The following is a 17,284-nucleotide window of genomic DNA, read 5'->3' as shown; positions in this document are numbered from 1 at the left end:
GATGTTGTTTGTACATGTGGTACTATGCTACAGTTTATATTAGACACATTTATTCACTGAAAATAGTCAAATAGTCTGAGTTCTTAGGCTTAATAATGCAGATTTTCTGTATTTGARCAAAAGTAAAGGATAGTTGTCCAATTCTTGTCTCTGACCGACTGATGGGTAGAATCTCTGAATTTATTCCTTTTTAACGACCCAAACTTTTGCAGTTTCCTCTGCTAMWTTTTTTYCCTTTGTTTCCTGCAGGATAATGAGTTTGTTTTACTCCTGAAGAAGAATTTGGAGGAAGTGTTTRAGGAGTGCAAAATGATCGCCGCGGTCCAGACAAACCCCTGCGGAGTTGATGACATGCTGATGCTCAGACACAGACTTGGCAAACACGACATCAAAATTAAGTTTTTCCCCAACCAGGTAACTAGGATTCCTCTTRGTCACCGTGAGTGSTACGTCATAGATTCGTTTTGATGCTGTGTATTGATTAAAACAGCATTAAGGAGTTTAACATCTCGCTGTGATGTTTAAAGTGGATAGTTTTAGAAGTTTTGATACCGACTGTATCAAAGAACTTGCAGCACATTTGTGCACTTTTGTACAGACGTTTGGAGAAAAATGAAGCAAAAGTAGCACACATACCCCAGATAGAAAACTGTAAATATGTGTCTTTCAGGAAAATGTGATTCACCTTTACCAGTCTGAATGTTTTGAGTTTTTTCAGCTTTTCTGTATTTTTATTTTTTTTCCAGGTAATGCTGTCGTTCCTGAGTAACTCAGCTTATAGCAACATGGCTCCTCTGTTTATCGGCCCCACCGTTCTCTTCGTGAGCAAAGAGCCGAAGGTGAAAGAGATGTTGTCTGCTCTCAGGGTCAGCCCACAGATGACACTCTTAGGTATGTTTTTTTTCTAAGTGCTTCCAAAGAACTACTCTGCTGCATGTTGTGATGGACATCCACGATAGGATATATCCGGACAAGAAAGTAGAAGTAGTTGAAATGGCCACTTCCAAAAAGGGCTTTCTGTCTATTGAAATTGTATTATCTTCAAAAATGTTTAGTTTGTATGGGGACAACAATTGAAATTACATATTTAGATTAAATGTTAAAATATACATTTAGATCAGTCACCTAAACGGTTTCTGTTTGCTGAATGCCAGAATAATGAGAATAACAAAACGTTTTTAGATATTATTTTCTGCAAAGTCAAGTGTTTATATACATCAAGATTAATATGCCTTCAARTAAATTGAGAGGTCTGCACTGTTACTCCAAAATAAACATAAAAGGAGATGATGCTACCTGCAAAATAGATGGCATCGTTACGAAAATATATWTTTTTTCGTGTGGAAATATTAACACATCATCACAAAGCGTCTGCCAGAAATTAAAGCTTGGATTTGAAATTGATTTTCCAAATGAGAAATAACTTCTGATTATTTCACAGCATTTAAACTTTGAAACAGAATTATCATCAACCTGAAATAAGAGGAAGTTTGTAAATTTCATAGACTCTGGAGCGCCAACTACAAACGACAGCATTTTTGTCGAATTYCCGAGTTTTGTTGCAGACCAACTTCAGCACCGCGGCCTCTCTTCTAAACCCACATCATCTTCTCATCTCTCCGTAGGCGCCTGCATAGACAACACACTGCTGAGTGCACAGGGCGTGGTCAGATACTCCAAACTGCCGTCGCTGACCGTCATCCAGGGCGAGCTGGTSAGCGGGCTGACTATGCTGACGTCCCGCACAGCCTTCATGCTGCAGCGCCACCCGGCTCATCTCTCCGCCCTGCTGCAGCAGTACATCAAACAGCAGAGCCCGGACGGCGGCGCAGAGGCAACGCCTAAAGCGGAGGAAGCCTCATAGATCTTCACAGAAACACCTCTGGACTTTTGCCTTGCAGATTTACTTCTAGTTAGAATGAGGAGGAACTGAAACGGCAGCTGTTTGGTACCGGACTTTGGTATAGCAGTGCTGTTGGGAGCCCAGTYGCGGCTGCGTGAATGGCTTCAGCCTCACTATGGAACTTTTGAAAGACAGTGCTTCAAAAATGTCAATTTAGCTCTTAATGTTAGGTTGTTTGTATGTAAATAAAATGAATATGCTCAAAATCAAAATTTGTTTAAATTTAGCTTTGTAATGTTATTTTTGTGCCATAWTCCTAATCCCAAAAGGTGTGAATTAGCAGGATTGTTTCTAAATGTTATTATTTCATAACATTCATTACAGAGCCTTTCCACCAGATGGAGATTTAATGTAAAACATTAAAACAATATGCTTCCACCAAAATAAACACTGACTTTAATCTGCAGATTACAGTACAGTAATCTGTGTCAGTTTGATTATTAGGGTCTGGTCTTTTCTTAGAGTAATTATTAACTAACATCCAATGGTGGAATTTTTTTTTTTTTTTATGAACTGAAGTAAAATAATCATGACTTCTTTGTGTGTGTGGATGGAGGCTCTTGAAGCTTTTAATCCAGCCGTAGTCCAGTCCTTGTGAATCTCCCCTGACTCTTGGTCTTTGGGTTCCACAGTTTTCTCAAGGCTGTTGTTTCCTTGTTACATATTTTTCTGCAACTTTTTTTGCCCATATATGACTTTCCATTATTATTTTTGGTCTTTAGCTACCACCTTTTTTTTGTCTCACCCTCTATGTGTCTTCTGGACAATTGTCAAGTCAGCAGACGTCATTTTGATTGTGTAGGTCAAATCAAGGTCATTACATAAATTTAGTATATTAAAAATTATTTTATGGTCTTAGGAAATCTCAAATTTGGGTTTTCATTTGCTGTGAGCCACAATCACGTTTAACATAAATAAATGTAAGAGATGCAACGAAAATGAAGAACTGAGGAAATCGTTCCGCTTTGGCATTTTTAACGCGTAATTGCGCTTTTAGACGGATAACTTCCATAAATCCAATCCATGATCCAACTCATTCCTGTGGCTTCATGCTGTGTAAACTGGCTGTGCAGAGTGAGCGGAGCCGCATTTCTGCTCTCCTACGTCCCTTTCAGACAGTCGCTATAATACCAGCTAATGCGGATAATGCTCAGGACACGTTGGGTACGGCGCGCGCTCCCTGCCGCGCGCAGTCCTGCTTGGATTTGGACGCAACCCGCGTCCCCCCGCCGGCAGAGAGGGCACGGCCTGCCAGATTATGTGGCCAGAATCGTCGGTAATCTGTGGATTCAACATGTATTTTGACTTCTTTATTTGAACATTTTCAGACAGGTTTTTTTTCTCCCTTCCTACTTCAAGCTATGGTTTATTCCAGATTTCTAATTAACTGATTAGATCGTTTTTTGTGTTTTTTTTTGTATTTCTGGATGAAGGCATCTGATGATGAGAGTCGGACATGAAACTCAGGTAAGCACCTTTGAAAATATATTTAAAAAATACGCTTTTAATATACAAAACACCATAAGAGGGAACAGCACGTCACCACAGCGCTAATCTGAACAGATCCAAGCGTTCACYTCTTCAGTGACATTTTAATAGGTCTTCATCCGAGGAAAGGAGGCAAATTAAGCMAACTTCTCTAAATAATGATAATAATAATAATCATTAGCTTATGTTTGGCTACAGCTGCTTTATTGTCCTCTTCAGATGTTTGATCAGAGGGTTGGAGTACATTTTGAAGTTTTTATTTGTCAAAATTAYATACGCACAAGAACAAATACTCTCCCATCTCGGAAGACGTTTAACTTTCAACTTTTATAAATAGAAAACCAAAAAACGCAAAAATAGATCAAAGAAATAAACACAGATGGAACATTTAAACTCACCCTGACCAAATCAACAACTTAAATTTGAACGTTTGCAAAATCTGTAAAACTAGTCGGACTGATTTTTCCAGAGTAATTCATGAACACGGATTAATAATGAGAGAAGTTGTCTCAGTCTTTATTTCAAGAAAGAGATTATAGCTGTCATAATCTGAGCCTTTTAACCCCACCCTCTGGCAGGAGGCCACCTCCACCTTGGATGACTTCTTGGCCATGATTTCCACATTACAAATATCAGCTCCTGATGGTCAGCAGGGGGGGAAAAAATGCCTCCTCTTATAAGACATGATGTTAATTCACTCACTGAATGTTGTCAGAGAGCTCTACAAAACTAGAAAGGATTTTTGTAAAATTTCCAAATAAATAACCATAAGTGAGCTATTGTTAATATTAAATTATCTAGAGAACAACAAATAAATAAATAAAAACTTTAAACAGAGTGTATTTCTTGCGTTTAAACTTGAGTAAGTGAGCTCAGAATCCTCCAAATCCTTTCATCCTGTTTCCGCCCCGTGATGCTTTCATTACTGAGGTCAGTTACTGTGGTCATCCTTCTGGCCTTACATAACACTTCCAAAGTTGCCTTGTATTCTCCACTTTCTTCTGCAAGTGCAGAGAATACACTTGCAGAAGTGTATTCTGCAACTCCCCAACAAAACAAAACAAAAACAACACAAAAATCCACAAAGATGTCCTGAAATCTATCTAAATCACTTAAAATGCATAAATATCAATTAATTGCCTTGGATAACTAGCAGTTAGCTCTTCATACATACATTAAAWAAATAAAACATTAACCTACAAAGGAATAGAATAGATTTGTTTTAAAATGCAAATTTTTTWAAGTTTGCAACTTATTGCACGATTTAAAGACATTTTAACCAAACTACCTTGTGAAATGGTTTGTTGCCGTCTTTCGATGCGAAAGGTTAATTTTTATTGTTGTGTCACAGCTCTTTGGCTGGAGATCGAATTGCTCCAAGTAGCTAAAAGCATCTTCTGAAAATCTAATTAGACAAAGGTTAATCTTCCTCTTGCAGGCAGTCTTTACCATCGTGTCACATACAACACCAGATTAACAACCGGCCACCGCCATCCGCAACTGGCTTTGGACATTTAATTTGCTGCAAAATGTGATTTTTTTTWRGGGGGRAAAAWWWTKKTTYYTTTKRMMMCMKTWWYYKWWAAAAAAAAAAAAAAAAAAAAAAAAAAAGAATTTCAAGCTAAGACTTGAAATTCATGAGTGCCTTGGATAAATAGGSCTTCACCCTTACATTTKTTCACTTTACAATCCCAAAGYGCAATGTATTTTTTATTTGGTTTTATGTGATCGACTCACACGAAGGGGTGAGAGTAATACAGTATATGAGTTTCCCAATTCTTTTCTGATGAAAATCTTAGGAATAAATATTTTTTAAGCCACATTTGGTTGCTGTTATGCTGCCGCTACCATGTTTTACTGTGAAGACGGTTTGCTCAGGTTGTTTTCCAACTCACAGTTTTTCGAATGCATGACCATAACCTCATATATTAATTTATGTCTTCTTAAGCAATTGGTTACATCATACTTTATTTAAGGATGTAATTAAGGAGAGTAATTCAAGCAACGAATACTTGCCATGCTTTTCAGATTTTAATTTCAAAACAATCTCTAAATTTCATGTTGGATTTTCTCCCTTTAACTCTGTGCCTGTAACAAGACAACACGTTTTTTAAAGAAGTTAATCCTTTCTCTATTTCTACTTCACTTTTTCTGACCACAGGAGGCTTTCAGCAGATTGTGGAGGGTCTTTCTGAACACACAGAGGAGCGTGAGGACAAGAGGAGCGTGAGGACAGACATGGACTTGAATGGACCTTCACTCAATCGCAGCCAATCGCTGGCGAGTGGTCTGGAGAAGACGTCACCGCCGTGGAACAAGCCGGCCCTCTCTCAGAGCAGCAGCACTCTGTCGTCTCGTCACTCCAGACAGGTCAGTCACAGGTCAGTTTCAGTCTTCGTGCAGAATAGAAATAATAATAAWAAAAAAAGCTGTTGGAACAATTGTAGAAATTGTACGTTTATCCCAGAAGAATCTGTTCCTTCCTGAACTAAAACACACAATCTCAAGTGATTTTCTGTTTCACGTGTAAGCAGGTTATCAAAGACTGGGAAGTAATTGATGACCTTCAAGTAGAAATGCAAGCAGGAAGTGAGTGTCCTCAGGATATGAGTCCTCCAGGAATGTGTGAGGGGTATCTTCTCAAGAGGAGGAAGTGGCCTCTGAAAGGCTGGCACAAGGTGAGGGGGCTGATRGTGGGAGATGAATAAATGTAATAATTGTACAGTCTCACTATTCTCACTATTATGCTATATTGAGATTTWTCTTATTTTACAGAGATATTTTGTTCTGGAARCAGGAATCTTACGCTACTCCAAAAACCAACAAGATGTAAGTGAACATTTAAGCCTTTAAATACTGACAATACAATACAGTGTTTAGCCAGAAAATATTCATGAAGCTTGAACYTGTTTACCTTTTGCCATATCATATCAATAGACCRCAATATATACTGCTCAAAAAAATAAAGGGAACACTTAAACAACACAATATAACTCCAAGTAAATCAAACTTCTGTGAAATCAAACTGTCCACTTAGGAAGCAACACTGATTGACCCGATGAGGGTCCCCGTTGTCAATCAGTGTTGCTTCCTAAGTGGACAGTTTGATTTCACAGAAGTTTGATTTACTTGGAGTTATATTGTGTTGTTTAAGTGTTCCCTTTATTTTTTTGAGCAGTGTATTTTATTGGGATTTTGTGCGATAGTCCAACGCAAAGTTGCGCATGATTTTGAAGTGGAAGGAAAATGATCCAYGGTTTTCAACAAATACAAGAATTCAGAACCCTCTAATCAGACCCCCTCSAATTACAAATTAGTGTAATTTAATCTGTCGACTTGACAACTAGTCACATGCTCTTTACAAATCTGKTGGGTTTCTTTTACGAGTGGCCAGAAGAAACCTCCTTGTTAAAGAAAGAAATAAGAAGTCATGTTTGCAGTGTGCAGGAGACACAACAAACACGTGGAGGAAGGTGCTCTGGTCACAAGGTTACTTTGATTTTGATTACCTTTGTCATRCAAAGGTTAAGTATATTATGGAGGCACCAAACTTGATTTTCTTGCACATGTTTTGAAATGTTGGTATCAAGCTAAAAGATAATCTTCATTAATATCTGACAGCAAAGACGGGAGACCAACACACTTTCATGTAGGTGGTTATAATGTTACGCCTGTCTGGTACACAATAATCTTTATTGGATTTTGCTTCATAACTAAAAACAAATATGAGGAGGAGAAAATTTAGTTTTTAGTGTTGTTTTTGTCACAATTATCTTCACATTTCTTCTCACATTTCTTCACGTTTCCTTCCTGACATCTGCCTTTGCACAGYTTTAAAGATATGCCTGTACTAACTTGAATACTAGAAAATAAGGAAGTTACGATTTTATGCTACAGGCTTTGAAAGCACTTAAATCTTCTTTTTTTCCCCCATCAGGTGTCCAAGGGTCGAGTCCAGGGTTCACTAGATGTTAGTCATGCTGTTATGTCRATAAACAAAAAATCTAATCGGATCGACTTGGACGCTGGGGACATCCTCTACCACATCAAGGTAAGCATGGTCATTAAATTGTTGCTGCTTAGTTTTAAACAAAAACAGCAGAGTGCTGTCCAAGCTAAAAGACAAAAGACTTATTTTTATCTTCCAGGCAAAAAGCCACGATCTCTTCTACATTTGGGTGACGAAGCTGCAAGCACACCGCCTGTACAAAAAGAACGAGACAACTCACGCTCACGGWGGCCTCCTRCAGACGCTGTCCAACRCGACGCAGACCGGACAAGCTCACAGAAATGGAGATGTGGTAACTATGAAATCACTAGAATCAACCCGAWCAGCGCCTTCTCTCCGGGAGGTTAAGAAATGAGTCCTACGTTTGCTGCTTTTGACTTTTTTTTTGTGTCCGTTTTTGTGGTACCAGAGTTTGGCAGGAGTTGAAAATTCAGCGGGAGGATCGGGGGTCCTACCATCGGCCAACACTGCTGTGAACTCCAAGGTGTCGGCCTGGCTGAGGCACAGCCACAATCCAGACACATGCGTTCAAGGTATTTTACGCACAGTCAGCTAGAAAAGACCAAAGACCAGAAACCAAAGGCCAGAGGTCATCAACCRTTACAAACCACGGCTGCTTTCACCCTTTATGAATAAAATTTATTTAGCACCGCGCAACCTAAAGACTAACTGAAAAAAAACAAACAAACAGATTTTTTATTATTTTCTTACTTACCACAATTGAAAATAAAACATCAAACTTTAACTATGAAGGAAAAAGATACTTTCTTGATTAGAAAGGTCATCAAGTGAATATGTTCCATATCGGATTCACCTTAAATATGGGATTAAAAAAATAATAAATGGAGATTACAATATACAAATGAATAATTTACAGTAGAAATCTTATTGAAGGCATATTTATTAAAGTTGGAATCATAATTTATACTAAACATAAATAACGGATTCATGAATGCAAATAAACATTGAATTAATTGCATTTGTTTTCAGTAAATCAAGTGAAAACCAGAAGTTGGAGAACTGACTGAACAGAACCATTTGTTTCAGAGTTAAATCGCTGTAATCTGGACCTGTCGGAGCTGAACCGTTTAATTCTGAGGCTTCAGGCCATGGAGGTGGGCCAGAATTTCACTAACGGAGACCTGCAACGCATCATCAGCACACAGGTATTCATAGGCCCTTGATTTATACAGCTGCTGTAATTAAGGTTAATTAAGACATAAAGCACTATCCAATCTTTTTTTTTTCTTTAAGCAGAATCTGTCACTTGAGAAGCCAAAGAAGACAAAGTCAGGAAAGATTTGGGGTCACTCGCGCACACTATCCAGAGTGGAGGCCCTGGGAATGGTAAGAATTCTCTCTCTCTCTCTCTCTCTTTATGCACCACTTTAACATTTATATAAGTTCATAATTTTGGGTGTCTGGATTTTGATTGTATTTGTTTAAAACTTTCTTTTATTCATTTCAAAGCCTGTTCGGGGRATTTCCAAGTCGGTGAGTTGCCGACAGGCAGATTATCAATCTGCTTGATCTGTAAAGTAATAGCTATGTAACTGGATCAAAATGCAACACAATTCATTTTTTACTTAAATTTGAGGTAGATGTACAAATGCAATGCATTTCCATATCATGCTCATTCATTCAATGACATCACTTCACCGCAATTTCTTGGAAAATGTTTCATATTGTTCTTTAAAGAATGCTGACCTGCAAAAGACAACATTACTCCTATAATAGCTGTTCAGTTAAATCCTATTTGATTTTGAATAAATAACTAATTCAACAATTTGATAWAAAACAAAACTGTAAAATGATTACACTGATCCAATTAGGCTCAMCTAAGTGTCACAATCACCAGAGTTAGTGGGAGAAATGTTTTGTTTACATGTCTTGCTCTGCTTCTAGTTGCACCATCAAGTCAAAGTTTTGCAATAAAAGTATAATTTTAGCTCCAATGTATTGATGCTTTATTGCTGTAAGATCTTTCTGGAGGTTAYGCTTCAAGTAATATTTATACCAAATACTGAGCTAGCTTGGTTTAGCTTAGCTTGTCTTGAGGGGCTAAACACAAATGYACACCACACTTTATAGATTTTTGTCTGGATTTTGGAAACCACGCATCGTTTTCCTTCTGCTCTGTTTYGTATTGGTCTTTCACATAAAGTCCCGGTAAAATTTATGTTTTTTGGGATTAAAAACTAGGAAAACCTTAAAAGGTTCTTGATTGTGAACACTAAGCTTGCAGAATCCATGTTCTACTTTTCATTAGAAGCTTTCATGAGTCAGAAACCTTCATGCAAATGTCGTTTGGCTTCAGACGCTCAATACAAGTGGACAAATACTATTTGAGCCTAGTTTGACACAGAGCCCAGATTCCKTCCAGCTGTCTGTCAGGGTGCATGTGRGTTCAAGYGCACACTTTTTGTGCAGGATAAAAGATCGGAGCACCAGGAACAAACTGACAGACAAAAGGCGAATTGTTAAATTAACCAGTATTTCTACCATAACWTGTCCTCTCCTGTCCACCTCACAGCTGTCCTCCAGTCACCTGAGCAGCTCGTCCCACCTCGGCGTGTCAGTGCCCTCTATACCCGACTATGTCTACTCCCAGCTGGCCCCTCCCACTATCTTATCACCCGAGGGCAAGAAAATTCAGCAGGACATCTGCGCCATGTCAACTCAAGGTCAGACAAACAAATCCAAACAGCACCACGAATGTTTATCTTCAGTTTTCACCGAGATTAACAAATTTGAAGACATGGAAGGACTTATTTAAGGCTCAACATGTTCAATGGTGGCCAGAGAAAGTCCATGGAAAACACTATAGTATTATCCACTGACATGTCATGTGCTTCTAAATTATTCTCCTGTGCATCTTCAGTGCTTTCTTCCCTGAAGTCAGTGCATGGAACTCTGGCTCTGGAGAGGCAAAAACTGCAAGAAGCCTGGGAAGCCAACAACCTCCATCAGTCTAACACGTTAGCTGTGGTACGACAAACATCTTCTGCCRTGTTTTCCTGCCTTACTTGTTTGGAGGACCAGTTTCAGAGCTCCTTCTTGCTTCTCCGTCTATCGCCATCAGCCTGTGCCGTCTCACGGGCCTCCTTCAGTAACGGATTCGGCGGCAGAGTATTTTGACGCCAACGACGACGTCCTTTGTGGCAGCTCTTCTGAGGTGTCTGATGAATCCGGGCTCAGCGACGGAAGCACCAGTAATTCAGAACCAGAGGAGGGACACGGTGAGTACGGCTGAASATTTTGAACTAACGTTACCTCAGCCGTTACCCTCACCCCCAAGGGCCTGATTGTGGGACAACCCTTAAGGAATCATTTGATCATCATCAACCAAAAMCATGGTTTTAAAAGTACATTGGCAAGCTACAAATTAAAGATGAGCTCARCTAATTACYGAGCTAATATAAGTCCCAATTCTTAGAAAGGTATATTGTTTACATTAAGTATTTAAGAACTACTGCATGTAGCAGATGTAGCCTCTTTTTGCTTATGTCAATGTATTCMAAATAATTAACATACAGAGWGAAATAAAAATAACCTTTATTGTACTTCAGTGGGGAAATGAAAGTGAAAACTAAAACCAGAAAACAAGAGCAAATGGCATYGTGAAACTACGGTATTTTTATTACTCAAGGTTATCCTACTATGAAATCATCATATGAGCCACTACTTCATTAAGAACAWAACTAGAGATCTGAACGCTTTTCATCACAGTAAAACATAATATATTCACGTTTCATTGTGTTTTTCTAGCACAGCTCCTACCCCTCTGTTTCAGAGCCTCAAAAAAATAAAATAAAACGAAAAAAGAAAATGTGAGATCAACATTAATTCATATTTTCTCACACCGTGCAGCGTCGACGACCAGAAAGTACCGAGCGAGTATTTCCAAGACTCCAAACAATGTTGTTCCCAAGAGCACYGGCCGTCGAACGACTCTGCCGGCTCCCTGCCCTGACAACAGCCACGTCGGCCTCATGGCTATTCTCTACAATAACATAGGCAAGTAGCGCTTCCTAGTTCAGACAGGAAAAAACTACAACTGACGTTACATTTTTTGGAGGCATCTGTCCCTTTTTTCCTCAGGTAAAGACTTGGCTCGGGTCTCCATGCCAGCAGCTCTCAATGAGCCAGTTAACCTGTTGCAGAGGCTGTGTGAAGAGCTGGAGTACAGCGAGCTGCTGGACATGGCCAGCAACACACCAGACCCATACCAGAGGATGGTAAGACTGTCCTGATACGCAGGATGATTGTGTGCAAAAAAAAACAAAAAACATGTGTGTTAATATTAGCTGACAAACTCATCTTGCCATCTTTCTCAAGATCATGAGTTGAATGTGTTAATATTACAAAGAAGAAATTATGACAAAATGAATAGTTCTGAGTTTTATATGACTTGTCATGGCATTAAGGGATAGCTTCTATTAGCAATGCGTTGGTCTAGTTTAGATGTTTTCATCTTGCACCAGCGGTAAAACAAAATGACCATCTTACCTCGACGTTATTTTAAAATAAAGAAAGGAAAGAAGTCTCCACATGAAAGTTGGCGGGTGAAGCAAAGTTGAAATGAATTTGAAAATATTCAATCTCCATCCCTTTCAGTTAGCTGAAATAAATGTACTGGTAGTCATTTTCAAAGTTATCTTTGAAGAAAATTAAACGAGCCTAAATCCTTTTTTATTTTCACAAATCCAGGTTTACGTCGCTGCCTTCGCCATTTCTGGTTATTCCACTGCAACGTTCAGAAACCGCTACAAGCCCTTTAATCCAGTTTTGGGAGAAACCTTCGAGTGCATCAGAGATGATCGAGGTTTCCGCTTCGTCAGTGAGCAGGTAGCCSCGTCTTCTTTTCCACATAAGAATTTAAAAGGAATACTTGWACTCTGCAGTAGATTTAATATAATCATGATAGGACATTAAGATGACTAACCCATGGTTTTATTTGTCTGCTCTGTCTAACCAATTCCTGTTGATTCACATAAAATGATTTATTGCCTTAAAAACTTACAGAAGATTAATATGAATTCTTCAGCCGTTTGCAGTTTAATTTYACCCCTTAAAAAAAGCTAACAAGTGAGATTTGTGTATATGTTGTATTTGTCAAAGTTTTTTTTTWWAAAATCACTTCTTAATTCTGTACCAGGTATGCCACCACCCACCCATCTCAGCCTGCCATGCTGAGTCAGAAAGCTTCACGTTTTGGCAAGGTAACCGCTCTGTTAACATCTGTTTATAAAAGGTTGCTCCTTCACATGTGTATAAATGCGTTGCCTTGTGTCAACAGACCAAAGGTGGAAGAATAAATTCTGGGGAAAGTCACTGGAGATTCTGCCAACAGGAATGGTCAATGTAACTTTGSCAAGGTAAACCATCTTGGCATATTCACTGCTGCTTTGGCAGATATAACACTTGATTTATTTATTTATTTTTATTTTTTTTTAGGAAGCTTAAAGCATGTCTTAATTTAGCTAGCAGAAAATAGAAAACCTTCCTATGGCAGTTAGTATTTTATCCCACACAAAATTAGCTGTCATTTCAGTTTGCTATTTTGGTTAATATAAAATGATTTTTTTTATTGCCAATGCTCATTGGTTTAAAGTAGTATTGAATAAAAATACTTTCTAGGCTGCAAAATAACCCGGGTGTGTAGTTTATTTTTACAGTGACTGAAAATAATCCATGTGGAAACTGTGCTTTTTGAGAGTTGTCTTCCAGCTCATTTATTATAATAAATGCACTGGTAATTACCAGTGCATGACTCACACATAATGTTAGGYTTAAAATCACTTTAGCTTTGAAAGCTATCTGATCATTTTTCATMATCTATTATCATAAATATCTAAWGMATGAAGAGGCCGTGTTATGCTTGTTCAAATCTCAGCCTCCACTAGTAAAATCCACAACAGCTGTACAAACACAATGGGAACCTTGCAGAGGCATTAATAGTGTTTGAATTAATCCCTTTTCAAAACCCCGAATTTGCAATAGTTACTGAAAGCAATGCACAAGTGTGGAACAACATTACTTGTTTTTAGACTAGTGTTAAATGCTGGCATCAGCACGAAGCACTAAATATAACCACAGGTGAAGCAGCCCAGGCAGAGAAGTGCGGAGTAAGTGGGAATTAGCGTGCTGAAGGTGTTAGGTGACTAATTGTTCTTGGAAGAGGTGAGTGTTAAAAAGATTTTAGGAGGTAGAGTAGGATCTTATTGCTCCAAATTCAGTCCTGTAAATCAGTGGTTTCCAAGGCAAAGATCACGACCTCCACCATGAAACGCCAACAAATTATTTTACAGAAAATGTCTGGTAATACAACTATTGGCAGTGGACGTGGRCAACAGTAACAAATGAAACTTTTAGGGTAAGACACGTTGCCAGAGATATGTTTTTGATTTGGAATGGAAAATATTTGCCTTCTCTAGAAGAAGCAGAAAACAGATTTACGTAGTTATCAAACCTGATGGTACAAATATGTAGCATCAGAGGTAACCCTGGAGACTTTCTGTGAAAGGTTTCACTGCTTTGGAGGAAAATATAAAGAAATACAGGAAATATCAAAACATTCGTATTATAAAATGCAAATGTCTATCACAGTCTTTTATGGTCTTTTTACATGTTTTATTGAAATCAACAGAAAACATTCAAAACTGCGTAATACTATTGCGTATCTGACTGTGATCTGGTGGTTTAATGAAGATGTGCTGCTTTAAGTAAATAACACTTGAGCGTCACCTTCATCTTCTGCTAAGACAGGCTGTTGCTATTTTTTGGACATTAAAAAGTTAGAAACTTTTTAAACATGTCACTCTATATAAACTTCACATACAGTAAGTGCAACTTCAATTGTAACCAATGAAAGTACTACTCAGATTTTGTATCAATTACCCAATAATATCATTGGTTACTCTCAGGCTTCTCTGTGCATATGCTATGAAAATTAACTCATGTCTTCATGCTGAATGCTTGAAATGGCTGACTTGGTGGGGGACCTGGCCTTGCATTATTCTTATGTCAATTGTTTCAACTTTGAGGCACCAATAGCCTGTGCATAAGTCACTGACCTTCATTCTCCTGCTCAATAAGTATGGAGAAAAAATGGTGACATCACAGMAATAGCAACATCCTCCATTTGAACACAGCAGAACACTAAATGTTAAATACAGCTGCACTTTACCAAACTGAAGCACATAGACAGGACTCGATGTTTCAGATTAATGTAATTGTTGTTAAATTAAGACATCTATTAAAAATACACATTTTGGGCATGTGGCAAGATAAGCATCGGTGGGACAGCAGCCTTGCAATAGAGCAAATGTTATTTTTTRAATGACACAAATGAAAATCTGCATTTATTGAATATTTGCTTTACTGATTGATCCCTTGGGAGTCGCTTTAACTCGACTGTATTTTGAACGTTTTCTAGGTATGGTGATCACTATGAGTGGAACAAAGTGGTAACCTGCATCCACAACGTGCTCAGCCAGCAGAGGTATCTGGAGCATTACGGAGAGGTGACCATTCAGAACCTGACTAACAACACCTGCACCTGCAAGATCACCTTCGTCAAGGTTAAGGAAGCAGCTTCTCAGAAACTCTGAATATTTTTCTTTTAATGCCTTCTTTGAAAAAAAAAAAAAAAAAAAACAAAGCAAAAAAAACAAAACAACCAAAAACAATTTTCCTCGCGTTCTCATTCAGTCTCGTTACTGGGGTTCGGACTCAAACAAGAATGAAGTGCAAGGGACAGTTATCGACCAAAGCGGCAACGTCATTCACCGCTTTGGAGGTCTTTGGCACGAGGGCATCTTCTGCGATACTCTGCCGACTCCAAAATGCATCTGGAAGCCGAGTGAGTCTCCTTATTTCAGCGAAAAATAAAACACACTGCTCTGAGGTGTCTGCATCGCACGTCGATGTTGTTGTTAATCACTGCACAAAGATTCTGCTTTTGAGGTGAAAGGTTTAAGCAGCATAAATCCAAGTGTCACGTTTGCGCTGCGGCCCATCTGGGCGGCTTCTGTCCTGTACAGATCCTCAGCCAAAGGATTACCTGCTGTATTACGGCTTCTCTTCGTTTGCCATGGAGCTGAATGAACTCACACCAAACCTGAAGCCTCTCCTCCCTCCCACCGACACTCGCCTGCGCCCGGACCAAAGGTCGGAGATCCCTTCTGATTTCAAACACTATTTAAAACCAGCGTTCAAAATTACMGATGTGTAGGTTGTGAAAAACGATGGCACAAAGTGATAAATTATGCAGCTTACTTTTGGGGTTGTGCTTCTTTCTTGGTGTTCTGCAGAATGCTGGAGGAAGGAAAAGTTGCTGAGGCCGACAGGAAGAAAGACGACGTTGAAGAAATTCAAAGAGAGCGGAGAAAGCAGCTGGCCAAGAGGGGTGAGGAGCATATGCCTCGGTTTTTCAAGTAAGTGCAGACTAAATCTGGACAGATTTGTTTGTTGGTCAAACTGTGGAAAAATGTCCTTTAATTTACAAAGTGGACTCATAGGTCATAATTTTTCCTAAACAAATATTCAATAAATTAGCAATTCAAAGCATGGGTAACGCAAAGATGTTTCAGAGGCTGCAAAGTGTATAATCCATATTTCGTGAAAAACGAAATATGTTTTTCACAGCTGTCAGCATGATCACCAGTATATTCCAGGTTTTCAAATCGCTAATCTCCTCCCGTTCTTTGCCTCAGGAAAGCCAAAGATTCCTGTGGACGGGACGTGTGGCTGACCAATGGCACTTACTGGAAGCTCAGGGACGATCCAGGTTTTTCTAATCTTGCAAATACAGTCCTGTGGTAATGGAAAGAGACCTCAGCGACATGCACACAGCGTAGCTTTAATGAGAAAACCGCCACTGTTTGGTGGTTTTGAACAGCATAAATGACCTACTCTRACAGAGTGGAGACGGTGCTGCTTCTGGTCTCTCACGGGCGAACCTTCGTCGACACACTTTGACACAACTTGTGGGGAAACAGAAAGAACTTTCCCTTTTATAAGCTTATTGTATCATGATTTATAGAACATTTCAACTTGATGCGCGCACAATTTTAGGAACTGAAAAGTTTTCTTTAAGATTAGAGTCTGTTTTTGAATCTTGTGTAAAATGTCATTGAAATMTCGTCCTCTTAAACAGCTTAAACTGCACTTTCTAATTGACTGGATAAATAAGCTGGAATCTATTTTACAGTCAAAGTAAAACCACCTGACGTTGCTGCTGTGTAGATGTTATGATTCTGCCACCATGCATGGAGCAGCATCTCTGTCCTCTGTGGGCTTTCTAGCTGTTTTTGCTGCCTCCAGAGGCCAAATAAGGTACAGCAGGTTTACGTCGTACTTTGTTCAGGAAACCAGCAAGTGAGCGATGAATGATGGACGCTGCACATGTTTTAATTGAGACCGATTTTTGTTAAATCGGTCTACAACTGAATGTTGTTCCTCAGGCGTAGCTCACTTTGGATGAAGCGCTTTGCTAAAGGGCAAAAATTATGCAATATTTACCCTTTGAGATGTCTTTCTTGTACAAGTTATTTATTTACTGTATACTGGTTATCTAAAACAATATGTTTACTAATAAAGATGATAATACGTAMCCAACTACTTTTGATTATTATTCTTGGTGCAATGGAAAAACATTGAGTAAAGTTTATAATTATTATTTATTTTTCTATGGCTATAACTTGATCAATAGTGATTAATTTTGTGCTCAGGATGCTGGTATTCACACCTACCATCAGTTATAATGAATCAAATGGGTAGTGGTTTGCAGAAAATTCAAATCATCTCACTGTAAATAGCCTTCAGTCAGAGGAAGTGTGTGCATAGCTTTGTTTATGAGGCTGAAATCCACCAAATGAACA

The 17,284-nt window shown here is 38.8% G+C and overlaps 2 protein-coding genes across 3 annotated transcripts; both read left to right on the top strand.

The window, feature by feature from the left end:
• The first annotated feature begins 226 nt into the window (after positions 1–226).
• mrpl10 (mitochondrial ribosomal protein L10) lies at positions 227–2,115 on the top strand. The gene is made up of 3 exons (XM_017310751.1): positions 227–414; positions 747–891; positions 1,626–2,115. The coding sequence occupies exons 1-3, from the start codon at positions 310–312 to the stop codon at positions 1,862–1,864; spliced, it is 489 nt and encodes a 162-aa protein (XP_017166240.1). The 5' UTR covers positions 227–309; the 3' UTR covers positions 1,865–2,115.
• Positions 2,116–3,096: 981 nt separating this feature from the next.
• Positions 3,097–17,024, top strand: osbpl7 (oxysterol binding protein-like 7). Of its 2 annotated transcripts, none has more exons than XM_017310644.1 (23): positions 3,097–3,370; positions 5,553–5,761; positions 5,923–6,069; positions 6,167–6,220; positions 7,329–7,442; positions 7,540–7,692; positions 7,810–7,933; positions 8,448–8,566; positions 8,655–8,747; positions 8,871–8,894; positions 9,934–10,084; positions 10,282–10,388; positions 10,483–10,639; positions 11,271–11,417; positions 11,502–11,638; positions 12,111–12,248; positions 12,559–12,622; positions 12,700–12,778; positions 14,839–14,983; positions 15,114–15,264; positions 15,446–15,572; positions 15,716–15,838; positions 16,118–17,024. In XM_017310644.1, the coding sequence occupies exons 2-23, from the start codon at positions 5,630–5,632 to the stop codon at positions 16,224–16,226; spliced, it is 2,595 nt and encodes an 864-aa protein (XP_017166133.1). In that variant the 5' UTR covers positions 3,097–3,370; positions 5,553–5,629; the 3' UTR covers positions 16,227–17,024. The 2 variants fall into 2 exon arrangements, with proteins under 2 accessions (XP_017166133.1, XP_008435640.1); XM_008437418.2 differs by having other exon boundaries at positions 3,098–3,370; positions 5,926–6,069; positions 8,658–8,747.
• The last annotated feature ends 260 nt before the right edge of the window (positions 17,025–17,284 follow it).

Source organism: Poecilia reticulata, linkage group LG19 (assembly GCF_000633615.1).
Source record: "Poecilia reticulata strain Guanapo linkage group LG19, Guppy_female_1.0+MT, whole genome shotgun sequence".
NCBI lineage: Eukaryota > Metazoa > Chordata > Actinopteri > Cyprinodontiformes > Poeciliidae > Poecilia > Poecilia reticulata.
This window is presented reverse-complemented; position numbering and strand designations above follow the sequence as displayed.